Raw genomic sequence first — 12,421 nt, 5'->3', positions numbered from 1 at the left:
GACTTCCAAAGAGAAAGCGAGTGACGTTTTTTTTTTGTTTTTGCGCGTGACATTGTCGTGCCGCAATCCATTACGTCGGACAGATGGCGCGTTTTCTGCTCGAGTAGATTGATGTGTCTTTTAAATGCATGACTGTAACCAATTCAACTGGGCGGGAGTTGACGTCGTTGCTTTCCCACCAGTATAATATCTCGGCTCCAGGCGACGTGCGAATGCGCCGTGAACGTATTGAATGACAATATAATGGCGCGGCGGGTCGTCTTTCAAAAGTAAGGGTGACTCACCCTAATTGAGGGATCATATATCCGCTCAAATATTTTCAGGGCGGGTTTTATGAGGATAAAAGATGATTAGGGTGTTAGAGCAGACAGAAAAAGTGAAATGTTTTTTTTGTTTTTTATTGAAGTGGAATTCTGCGTTTTTGTTCAGTTGAGTGTCAGTTGGCTGCGACGAGCAAAATGCGTCATGTTGTCTCGTTTGTTCGAATGCACTTTGACGTCACATAGCCTTGAGACGCTAATGGTTAGCGGGGACCTTGCGCTGCTCATTTTAAAGGGGGGGGGGGGCTGATGCAGGCGAGTCGCCGCTGTGCTGACGCAGGACTATGTAATATGTTTTGATAGATGCTCAAGGCTGAAAAGGAAACAAAAAAGGCTGGAAGTGGAAGGAAAAAAAAAAGGCAAAATTCTAAAGAAGACTTCTGTTCCCCCCCCACCTCGTCATTTTGTATTCATATTGGAAGAAAAAAAAAAAAAAGTCAGCTTGGAACGATTTATTTGGCCGCCGTCAGGTGTGAAAATATTTCCGTGTGCCGACATCTTGTTCCGCAACTCAAGTGTGAATATTTCCCATTTCCTTTTCATTGTGCTCCATATGTGTAGAAAAGATGGAACTTCTAACTGTGACTGAGATTTTCAGCAGGGGTTGCCAAGAAGCCTTTGAGCTTCTCTATCAAGTTCATCTTCCGCTTTAATTCAAATGTACTTTAAAGGTCGCCTGCGTCTTCTTTTAAGTGCACAGCTTCAAATTTCCTTTTTTGTCCCCCCCCCTTTCTTGTGTTCCTCCTTGATGGAGGTAAAAAAGAGCAAGGACACTCTTTCCAAAACAAGCACCATTAGTGAAAGCGCAGAGGTGACAACAATCCATTTGGAGTCCCTCGGTGGGGTCCATTTATCGGGGTTCCTCTTGAGCCCCCCCATTCTGATAATCGAGCAGTGATGAAAACGCACCTGGCCGACCTTAAATGTTACGGCAACGCTCATCACGCGCGGGGCCCCTCAGGCCACGGCTTTTATGGACCTTGAAATAAAGTTAGTTTATTAGGCCATTTCCTCTTTATGTGCGAAAATCGGCCGGTCCTCAAAGCAGCCGCAGAATTTCAATACGTGATCTTTGTAGTAGTAAACAAAAAGCTTAGCAACCCGCTGTTCGAGTAGTCGGCGTGGTTTTTTTTTTTTTTTTTTTGGTTGACATCGATAACCTTTTCATTGCACACGGTTGAAAATAACGGCGTCAAATGGGTTTACGCGGCAAACCGACATGTCGGGAAATCTGATTGGTGGCGCCACTGCCGTAATTCAAAATTGAGGTCCAAAAAAAATTTCGTTGCAATTTTTGCTGTGTGTTTTATTGTTTTCATGCTAAAGAGGATTTATTGATTTCTTTTTTTAATTACAAATAATGTTTTCCGCTTACTGATGTGTTTTGTCTACGAGTAAATACCCAGATGGTCCCAGAAGTCGCACACACGGCTTCTGGTCTCCACTTGTGGATGAGAACGCAGTGTCAGGTTCATGAGCAGCCACCCGCTGGTGTCCGAATAACGAGGCCACACGGGCAGACGTTGCTCCCGGCAGAAGGTCGTCTGACCGACCCGCGAGGACGGATCGCCCGTGTGGGCGAAGGCGCCCCAGTAACACAGCATCCGATTGGACAGCAGCTTCTCGCCCGGCGTCAGGGTGAAGTTGGCCACGGGGGCCGAACCGAAGACAAACGGCAACTCGCCGCCGTGGCAGACGCGGCGGTAGCAGAAAGTCAGACCCGACCATACGCTCGGGTCCGACGTCACGTGGTCAAATACGTACGTCCACGCTCGGCTTCCCGCTTCTGTGGCGGCCCGCGCCGACCTCCGCGATGGACACAGGAAGACAAAGTCTGTGACGATCTAAAATGAGGACAAGAAGACACGAACAGTTCATTCGGAACCTTCGTTCTTGAGTTGAACTTCAAAAATAAATATGGGAACTATTTTTATCCGCTTGCCTCTTTTTTTTTTTTTGCACTGTGCACAGACATTCACACACCTCCGGATTCACTTATTTTCACACATTGTTACTTTTTGTCCATTTTTTGAGATGACGTTATGTAACCTAGCCCTTCAAAGTCATTTTTCTTCTTCTGTGTCCTACATGCATTTGCCAAATTTTGCTGATCCAATTCCATCATATTTGCAGGGCAGAAATAGTCATGGGGAGAGAACAAAAAAAAAAAAAAAATGCTGAGCTCTCCACATCAACCTCCTCTGTGGCGAACTGGCTGACATTTCTCCCGACCTCTCCCCCCTCCCATCCTCTGGAGAAGCGCCCTTTATGAAGACACGTAAGTATGTGCGCATGTGTGAACGCGTCTTCCAGCTGCGGCCCCAACTGTCGGTGAATACTAAACGCCAGCAAGAGCGTCACCTCTTGACCTCGACGACCTCCCCGACGTGCGTACCTTGAACTTTCATCACAGAAGGAGAAAAAGAAAATCCCGCAAGCTTCCAATTTCCAAACACTCGGTCTAATTTGTGCTTGCATTGAATATGTGGATCATTCAGAGTGGTCTTATAAAACGTCCCGCTTTGCGTCGTGCTTTGTTAATTATTCCGAGGTGATGACCCGCCACCTTGGGGGGCTCATGACAGACAAGGGACTTCCTGATGCGAGCAGTCTGGTTGCATCTCAGACAAACGCCGTGACTCCCATGCAGGTAGCAGCCTCTCAATGTTCCATACTAATGATGGTAGGAAAGGAGGAGGGAGGGGTTGAGTTGCTGGCGATTTAGCGCCCTCTGTAGGCGGGAGGCTTTTACTGAAACGACGAGGATACCAAAACTGACAACCATAGATAAAAATAAAAAAAATCAGTTGAGCATTTTTTTCAACATCCTTAACGTGCATCTAATTCGCTCTTTGTCCTCCTTGGCTTGAGACAACCAAATTGAAGTGAATTGAATGTCTTGGATTCCAGTACAAAGCAATGAAATTCACTTAACTGTCCAATAGACATAAAAAAAAAAAAGACAATAACCAACTGAGGGTTGAGTTTTTTGGACCATCTGTCCAAGACTTAATGGCAGCTTATTGATACCCAGGCGTCCACGTTTTTTGACTAAATGAATGAAAATCCTTATTTACACACAATTGGGCTCAGGTCTGAATGACGGCAGCTTCTCGATTTCTTTCTAGGAGCTGGCAAATTCAAATTTGCATACATTATTGTCTCTTCTGCTTAATTAAATGCGCCCCGAAGCAGAGCTTTAAAGTGACTTTCCTCATCAGAGTTTGAATGTCTTTTGGGGGGGGGGGGGGCGTTCTCATTCACCGCATAGCTCATATTTCCGAGCCATTTTTTCAGTCGTTGCGTTTTAAGTGCTTGCTTCATACGGTATTTGCACTCCTAATGGAGAGGAAGATACATTCTTTACGAAAGTACAAGCGCTTGACTGCACTGATTTGAAATAGAAAGAGATTTCTATTTTATTTCAAATACTAAAATAGTGTCGGATTAAATGTTGTGGTCTTTCAAGTGCAAGTCTGAAAATTAATAAACTAATAAAGTGCACCAAAGTGTCTCCACAAAGCGTTACAATGCAATCAGTGTCTCTCTCTGCATAAAAACAAATAAGTGAGCGCGTTTATGTCCCACACTCGCATTAGGCCAATTAAAAATAAATAAATAAATTTGATGCCTTCGTCCATTATCCTCAATCGCTGTAATTCCCTCACTTCGCATTTGGCTGGCGTATAGCGCCACGCTTGCGCGCGAATAATTGCACAATAAGCAATGAGCCTTGTGTTCAAACTTAAACAGATGAACACTAAAAAAAAAAGATCCTTCTTTTATTTAGCATCAAGGCTTCTATCATATCTCACCTGAGCCAGCATATCCCTCCGATCGGAGTCTCTGTAGAGAGGCAGGTACTTGTGCAAGATCCGGAGGCTGTGTTGTTTGAAGATGGCCGTAACGTACATGATGGACTCCACGGCAGACACGGGCTTGTTAAAGACGCCGTAAACAAAGATTACGCCTTCCTCTGAGGTTGTACCTGCAAGGGGGGAAGGGGGGGGGGCAGAAAAGAAAGCAAAAGGCTCAAGTATGAACTTCTTGTGATGAGTGTGCGGCGTTATAATGAGAAGCAAGGGGAATTCGGTTTCTAGCTTCAGTAATGAATCGTGTGTGTGTGTGTGTGTCGTACCCAGCAGCACCGGTTTCTCTTTGTGCCAGTGGCCTTTCTGAAAGGCAACGACCGCCTGCTCCTCGATGAATTCGCCGTCAACGAAGGGACCCCACGTCTCGAACACTTCCAGGAACCGGAACGGGTTCACCAGTTTGGAACCTGAGTTCACAAGGGAAAAAACACAAGCTGGAGGGACTTGATGGCAGACTTTTATAAGGTCAGACAGGAAAAACAAAAAAGCACTCTTGATAAACCACCTTCTGCTTTTTGTTTTGGAGTTTCAGGGCTATCACACCTCAGAAAGATATACTATAGCAGTAAAAGGCGAACTGCTCTTTTCAAGGTCCCTCCCAGGAGTTATTTGGCTTGGCAGGATGCCGTAAATCAAGATAAAACGTGTGTTTTTTGTTTTGTTTTTGTTTTTATCACAAACTCGCTCGAGCACGCTTATGCAACTGTTGAGTTTGCAAAGTGTGGGCCGGTGTTGATGTTGCGCATCATCCTACTTGTTTTCATCTGCGCTTCCAGGACGGCCTGCGGCGTGAGCGACAGCAAGCAGACAACGTCGCCGACGGAACAGTTGCTCTTCTTTGCAAAGTCTTTACCGAGCTTCAGGGCGTCGTGTCTGAGAGATAGAATAAAAAGCCGAAACTGGATCATCATCAAAAGTGTTTCGGTGTGGGAGAGATGAGACACAGAACCTGCTCTTGAGAGGGATGGAGAAGGGCAAACTCTGCAAAACTGCCTGCTTGAATAGAGGCTTGCTGCTTTGGATCATCAGGTGAAGACTCACAGACTGAGCACCGGCACTCTCTCCGAATAATGTTACCTGATGCAAAAAAAAGCCATACGCTACTTTTTACACTCATGTAAATGCGTTGTTTTTTTTTATAGCTATCAAACAATGAGGGCTCCCTCTAGTGGTACATGAATGAATTACTACCAACTATATCAGTTGTATTTCACTTTAAAGCTGATGATTGAGACTCGCCTTGCTGGAGTCCCCTCCAAACATCGCAATGTTCCGCTGGACCCAAAGAAGTGCCGCTTGCTGGTCCAGAATTCCATAATTCCCCACGGCTGACGTCTTGGGGTCTTTGCCAGACACCAGGAACCCGAACGCACCTTTAAATCAGATCACGTGATCAGCATCACAGTTGGCCAAATTGACTCCAGCGTGGCAACCATTTGCCAAATTACCTTCATGTGTTCTGCCTCAGAGGCAGACGGAATAATTACTAACAGCCATTTTCCAATAATGGCTCTCACACGCATGCACATTATGTATTCTCATTTAGCGTCAAATATCTATCAACACATTAATTTAATGGTTTAATGATGTCAAGGATGTAAAATGGCCGTGAGACTTCCTCACCCAGTCTGTACTCGACGCTCACGACAAGAGTGTGGGTGAAGTTGCTCACGAAGCGCCCGTCGTACAGCGGCTTGGAGGCAGAGCCGGCGATGAAATCCCCACCGTGGATCCACACCATGACGGGAAGCGGACTGTGAAGCGGCGAGCTAAAGTTCACATCCCGGGGGACGAAAATGTTGAGATAAAGACAGTCCTCGCTGACCTAAGCGGGACGTATGAGAAGACAAACAAACACGGTTAAGATTCAAAACCAGATTTTATCACTGTGAGCCAGATGGGCTAACCGCTACTCAGATAATTAGCTAATTCTTACATTTCTTGGACATTCCGCAGCAATTGGTCCTCTGCACGCTTGCATGCACGGCGGCCTGGGGAAGGAGGCGTCATAAACCCCCTTCCACGGACTCACAGGTCTGGGGGGCTTCCAGCGGTAAGCCCCAACTGGGGGGTCTGAATATGGCAACCCATAAAAAATATGGGCCTTATCTGTTGTAATCCCCTTGATTGCCCCGTTTTTGGTCAACACCACAGGTCCCGGAGTGCCATTCTTGTTCTTCTTGACTGGTTTGTCCTCACGTTTGTCCTCGCTTTCATCTGTAAACCAGAGGACGTCCGACCTCTCCCCAGCAACGGAGTTGATCCCAAAGTCTGTGTTGAGGAAAAACGGGTCATCGCTCATCGAGAGTCCGGCGTAGATTCCTCTCAGGAAGCTGATAAGGTTGACCTCATCGTTGTTTGTTTCCTCTCCAGCGGTTAGCACCAAATAAACTGTGCACAACAGCAGCGAATATGTCCAGCTTCTCATATTTGCCAAATAACGTAGATTTTTTTTTTTTTTTTTCCCAACACCTCAGATCATGATGAGACAAATCTCCCTACAAGTCTACTGCCTCAAACTCTCCACAGACTTGTGACTCCAATTACTTGTGAAAATTAATTCAACAAAAGTTGCTCTGTGTGACTTGTGCACACTGGACCCTGGACACAAGCACTGTATGATGCTGCACTCTGATTAAGGACACATCGCCTTTACTTTACCTAATGTAGTTAGTTTGCATGCAATGTTTGGGTCTTTTACTATTTTTCCAGTATAAGACATTTTTAGATTGATTGATTTTGATATACAGTGTGTAATTGTATTTTAAGTACGAGCACAGCTGTTGTACTTTTTAAATGATGTTTTTGTTTTGATTTGCTTGCTCATGCTTAAATCCTAAAGGAAACTGATCGGCGAACACGTTTTTGTTTATTTTTTAATATATTGTGACATGAATGCAGATGTTGAACGGTAACTGCAGGCTTACATTTGGGTGCACACTGACACCTACAGGCCACTGTAGAAATTACATGTGATGCACGGGATGAGACGTTCAAATCGAGACATAAAAAAATTCAGGAAAACAAGCTGGATGTCGGTAAAATATTTGTAAAAACATTTTTATGTATATTTAGTTACATTCACTCTTTACTAATTATATACAATACGCAGCGATGACTACTTAACTTCCTGGTCCTTTAGCGTCGTCAGTGACGTCACCACTCACCTGCCACTCATTAGTGGCCTCATCTTCCAGCAAAGCCTGCTTTTTACCGAACAAACGCGATTTCCTTGCTGGAAATACAAAGAACAAAATGTAAGAAAATACGGTTTCACAATCGAAATGTTTCTATCTTGTTGACTCTGATTTCTTTGCAGGAATTTCTTTGATTTTCCAGTCGTCCTTTTCACCCTATTGGCTCAAGCCATCTCCATAGGTAACAATGGCGCCTATTTCAAATTTCTTATAACGTGTAATCCAACATTGGAAAACAATTTGCTTTTCCTTTCATAGGACGCACTGGTGACGTTTCTTTCTCTATTTGTTGGATGGACTTGGGCAACCCTCTGCGAAGGTAAAGTTTTTTTAATTTTTTTAATTGGATTCCTATTAAAGCCCAGCTCCCTCACTTTATCCCCATAAGAGCTGCACAGTCATTTTATTTATTTCCATAATTTGCCGTCTAGTTGGTCTGCTTTCAGTTCTATTCATTAACTTAACTTTGATCTCCAAATTCCACCACCCTGACCAACAATGAAATGTGTAAAGTTTAAAAAATAAGACTTGTTTTATTCCTAATAAATACTCTTTTGTTTTTTAGTTCTGACAACCTGTGGCTAAATGAAACATCTTTAAAAAACCTCTGGACAAAGGGCGAAATGGTGTCCTTAACAGTCCCGCCATCTGTAGAAAACAAAGTGACCCTCGAATACGCAGGGACTCTTCACTCGTGGACTTTAACAGTTTCCCCAGGTAAACGCACTCATTCATTCATTCATTTCTTAATGTCATCCATTCCCATATGTCACTGTTTGTTTTTAAGGTACCAAGAAAACCAAAGTCAGTGGCCAACAGAAACCCCAGAAAAACCCCACAAGTGCGACACAGGTGCTGGAATAATTCATAAAATTAATCAATAATTTAAGTTGTTTTCATAACCTAATCTTGTTTGTAGATCGTCCTGGATTTGTTGGATCCCATTGAGGCGTTCCCTTGTGAAAATGGCACACTCTTCTTCTTTCAAGATGAAAACTTCTTCCTTGCTTTTGGTAATAAAAAAAAAATTGCATGATTTTAAATGCAACATTTTTATGTCCCATTTTCATCTAGCCAAGCAAACCAATGAAAATCTGTCTGTTTTCTAATGCCAGGACAGAATCTCACTTCCCTGAATACATTTTTCATTAGTTTAATGATTCTCTCCATTCCAGGTCACACGCTGCGGTATTCTGTCAAGGTGGAGGCCCGTTCTCCTGCCACGTTTATGTTGTCGTGGACAGTGGGCCGACCAGCTCCTCCCGGCAGCGGCCAGACTGTGACTCTGTACCAAGCTGACAGGGGCTCCTATAACTTGCTGAGCAAGCGCGAAATCATCGACAGTCGCTATCGTGTCACTTCCCTGAACTCTTGTACTCTCTATGTGGTGTGCGTGGACCCTGACGCCAATTTCCTTGTCACCTGCCTCTCAGTTTTAACTGGTAAAGAAGTGGATATGTTTAGGAATTTGTCGAGTTACAGCTTGAACCAAACTTAGCTAGTTCTGCATCTTGGCTTAGAAGCAAAAATTACTGTGAAAGGTTTGTGCTCTTTTCCCATTAGATCCAGAGATTCCCAGAGACTTTAAGGTCAGCTTGTGGAACAGCAGCAGCATATCTTTGACCTGGGATGTTCCAGAGGACCTCTGGTTTTCCCTCTTCCTCCTCACAGCCTTCCATCTCAGCGGAACGTACCACGTGGTGGACGAGGCGCCCACCTGGCTCTCGGCGGAGGACTTTGCTTTTACCTTGTCTGGCCTGCAGCCCTGCAGCAAGGTCAAATTTGGCCTGCAGACGGTTTGCCAAGTCGGCACGGAGTCCCGCTACAGTGAAATGATTCGGAATGATGGCAATATTGGTGAGATTGACATTTTGCCACAGTTAAAATTCTAAAGAGAAAAAAAAATGACACCTATTTCTGTCACTTAGCTCACTCCAGAATCGAGGCCTTACGTCAGACATCGTACGGCTCCAACAACTACACGCTTAGCTGGGAAGTGAGCGGCGCCTCGTCCGTGTCCAGGTTCAACGTCTACCAGGAGGACACGTTGCTGGGGACTACACTCGCCAATGACTATATGGTTGAAGGGCTGTTGCCGTGCCACCTTTACCAGGCCAGAGTGGACGCGCTCTGCGGCGATGACGTGCTGATGAGCACCAAGACGCTTCCAGTACACACAGGTACTCTGCGAGCATCAGCATTACATCGTTTTTAAAAATAGATTTTTTACCAGCGTTGCTTTCCAGGACCCCGCGGTGTGTTAGAACTGCGGTACCACACAAACGACTCTGTCGCCTTGTGGATTCCCGGCACACCCAGTTTAGCCCTTTCATTTTTATACAAACTGTCCCTGGAGAACGGCAGCACCCTTGCGACGGACAATCTGACAAAGACCGAGCTGCGACTGACGGGACTGGAAGCCGGCAAGACGTACGTCCTGGATCTGTGGGAGCAGTGCGACGGCCGGTGGATGTCGGAACGTACGATGTTGTGCTTCACGGTCGAAAAATCTATTTACGGCTTCCTTGTACGGGGTGTGGGACTTGATTCCATCAATGAAGACCAAGGTCCGAATCCCAAATGCACCCCAAGTGGCAGATTTGTGCAACTGCTGATGGGTGCCTTTCTGTTTTACTCTGCAGCCGAAGGCATCTATGTGCTCAGAATGGTCGTGCCTGGCCCTCTGCCTGACGACGTGGATGACGACCTGTCGGAGGCAACAACTCTAGTGGTGGAGAGTATCCAAAACTTGGTGAGACATCACAGCTTCTTGTTTGAGTGAACACATTGTCGTGTAATATGAATATTGTGAGATTGCTTCTCTGGCTGTTCATTTGATGTCCTACAGCTGCTGGAACTCTTGAGGGAAGTCCGTCCTCCAGTCCGCGTGGAGGTGACTGGTATGGATCCTGCATTCGAGACGGACAAAACGGAGGTCACCATCATGCTTTTCGACGCGTCCCACGAAGACGACGACATGCCCCTGCCGGTTCACTTCCACATGGATTATATTCATTCCCGGGACAATGCTTACGTCTCAGTTCGAAATGGACTCATTTACTGGGATGGTAGGAGAAGATGGGTCGGTTTAACATCAGGTGATAGTCTTAACTTTTATTCTATGCTTTGTTCTCTCAGGTCCAGATCTTTGCGCCTCGTCCACCCACGCCCTGTGCCCACAGAACGCTCAGTGCGTCAACACTCTGGGTTCGTTCCACTGCGCGTGCAAAATGGGCTATTATGACGTGAGCGCCGTGCTTCAGGCACCAGTGCCCTCCCGCCCGGTCTGCAACGGTAATGGAAACCATTCTTAACTGTGCGCGATTGCAACTGTGTCTTCATAAATGCGACTGATAATTTGCCACAAATTTAAATGTGACCTTTAAAAGGAAGCACCTCCCCCAAAGTCCAATCATTCCTCATCTGACGCTGACCTATAAAAGTTTCACCCATTTTCACAGAGAAAGGCATTTTCAGTGAGTGTCTGGAGAAAGTGATGACCGGCGGCGTGGCCAAACCGTACCTGATCGCGTACATCGGCGGGAAAGTCGAGGTGGTGCTGAACAACGCCACCTGCCAAGTGGAGGAAAGCGGACTGTTGTTCCACTTCCACACTCCTCGACACGGCTTTGAATGTGGGACAAAGAGGCGGGTGAGTGACTGGACTTTTGGTGGCTTGAAAATGAAATGATTAAAAAAAAACTTTATGTTCCTCCCAGATCAATGAAACCCACATTGAGTTCCAAAACACACTGGCTGTCTCCTTGACCAAAGAGGAAGCCATCAGCCGACGGGATCTGAAAGTCATCTGGAAGTGCGTCTACCCTCTGCATTATATTCGCAACGCCCACGTCAGCATTGATTTGAAATGGTGAGTCGCATTTGACATTGAAGCGGGCTTCGTTTCTTAAAGGGCAACGTTTAATAATTGCGAGTCCACGCACACTCGGATGTTTTGTGCTGTAGGTTCAATGCCTACTCTCTGGTGGAGTTCAACACCTCTGTGCAGCTCGGACTGACCATGGACCTTTTCAGAGACAAATTCTTTGGAAGCAGTTATCATGAATTTGCCAGCATGGACCCGGAAGACACGTTGTACTTCCAGGTTGCCTTGGACGCCAATGTCTCTTTTATCTCCAACGTCCTGCTGCACGTGGAATCCTGCTGGGCCACAGAGACCAGTGACCCACAGAATGATGTTCAGGGGATTTTCCTGGAGGATGGGTGAGGGAATTCCAGGTCCCAAGAAGAGAAATGTGCATTCATTTTTGATTGTTTGTTCTCCTTAGTTGTCCCATCGACCACACATTCCGGTGGCTGTCTGAAAATGGCGTGGCTCAGAAAAGTCAATTTGCCATGCAGATGTTCCATATGCCTGAGGAGCTGCCACTTTATTTTCACTGCTTGGCTAGCATCTGTGGACTTAAAGAAAACTGTACAAAGGTAATGCAACTTGGTCACAGTAGTAGATATGTCTTTGTCTTCTTTCCGTCTCAGCTTTTTTTTCCCCCCCCCCCATAAGGACTGAAGTTCTCTCAACTCATTTACACTAGCTAACGTCTCGAAATAATCTCATATTTTCCCTCTAAATTTATAGAACTGCACAGGCCCTAAACGCGCCAAGAGAGCGGCCACTCTCATGATTGGCACCAAACCAAACTCGAAAAGAGCTGCTGTGGTGTCTGCTGGGCCTCTCATTGTCAGTAGGGAAGCATCACGAGTCAAACGGTCTTCCTGTGAGTTACTCAACTTTTCCCTCACGTTCTGATCAGCTAGTCAATCTCATGTTTGGACAATTTATCATCCAAATTGAAATATGTAGTATTGCAACATCTACTGCTGATTGAATGCAATATTTATTTTGTTTTGCAGGGAACGAGAACTTGACAATGATCTCCATTGTGGTAGGGTTAGTGGGTATTTTGGGATTAGCAGTGCTGTCAGTTAGTGCAACCAAAGCTATTATGGCTTTTCATGCACGGCGACAACAGAAATAAAAAAACATTTTCACTTATGTTGGTTGTATTTGATT

The 12,421-nt window shown here is 45.5% G+C and overlaps 4 protein-coding genes across 5 annotated transcripts in view; 2 read left to right on the top strand and 2 right to left on the bottom strand.

The window, feature by feature from the left end:
* phlda1 (pleckstrin homology-like domain, family A, member 1) overlaps positions 1-2,498 on the top strand; it is a 23,144-nt gene extending 20,646 nt beyond the window's left edge. For both annotated transcript variants that reach the window (XM_085902311.1, XM_085902312.1), the window contains exon 6: positions 2,454-2,498. The gene's annotated coding sequence lies outside the window, so the exon portion shown is untranslated. The remainder of the gene's footprint in view (positions 1-2,453) is intronic.
* LOC147040191 (cAMP-regulated D2 protein-like) lies at positions 1,100-5,100 on the bottom strand. Its single transcript, XM_085902879.1, has 4 exons — positions 4,947-5,100; positions 4,459-4,599; positions 4,136-4,308; positions 1,100-2,164 (listed from the first exon to the last, which is right to left on the bottom strand). Exons 1-4 carry the CDS (start codon positions 5,098-5,100, stop codon positions 1,709-1,711), a joined length of 924 nt encoding a protein of 307 aa, XP_085759005.1. The 3' UTR covers positions 1,100-1,708.
* On the top strand, positions 2,648-12,421 carry LOC147040189 (uncharacterized). The gene is made up of 22 exons (XM_085902314.1): positions 2,648-2,970; positions 4,463-4,657; positions 4,784-4,836; positions 4,969-5,221; positions 7,512-7,570; positions 7,648-7,708; positions 7,955-8,106; positions 8,177-8,241; positions 8,309-8,402; positions 8,565-8,831; positions 8,953-9,246; positions 9,318-9,569; positions 9,636-9,956; positions 10,032-10,141; positions 10,238-10,457; positions 10,528-10,683; positions 10,851-11,041; positions 11,109-11,260; positions 11,356-11,613; positions 11,679-11,832; positions 11,987-12,125; positions 12,262-12,421. The coding sequence occupies exons 4-22, from the start codon at positions 5,157-5,159 to the stop codon at positions 12,384-12,386; spliced, it is 3,135 nt and encodes a 1,044-aa protein (XP_085758440.1). The 5' UTR covers positions 2,648-2,970; positions 4,463-4,657; positions 4,784-4,836; positions 4,969-5,156; the 3' UTR covers positions 12,387-12,421.
* On the bottom strand, positions 5,408-6,711 carry LOC147040190 (crystal protein-like). Its single transcript, XM_085902873.1, has 3 exons — positions 6,129-6,711; positions 5,816-6,017; positions 5,408-5,565 (listed from the first exon to the last, which is right to left on the bottom strand). Exons 1-3 carry the CDS (start codon positions 6,618-6,620, stop codon positions 5,408-5,410), a joined length of 852 nt encoding a protein of 283 aa, XP_085758999.1. The 5' UTR covers positions 6,621-6,711.

The sequence above is a fragment of the Syngnathus leptorhynchus genome, chromosome 21 (assembly GCF_054491065.1).
Source record: "Syngnathus leptorhynchus isolate UIUO chromosome 21, UIUO_Slep, whole genome shotgun sequence".
NCBI lineage: Eukaryota > Metazoa > Chordata > Actinopteri > Syngnathiformes > Syngnathidae > Syngnathus > Syngnathus leptorhynchus.
The sequence above is the reverse complement of the archived record's forward strand: the minus strand, read 5'-3'. Positions and strand labels throughout refer to the sequence as shown.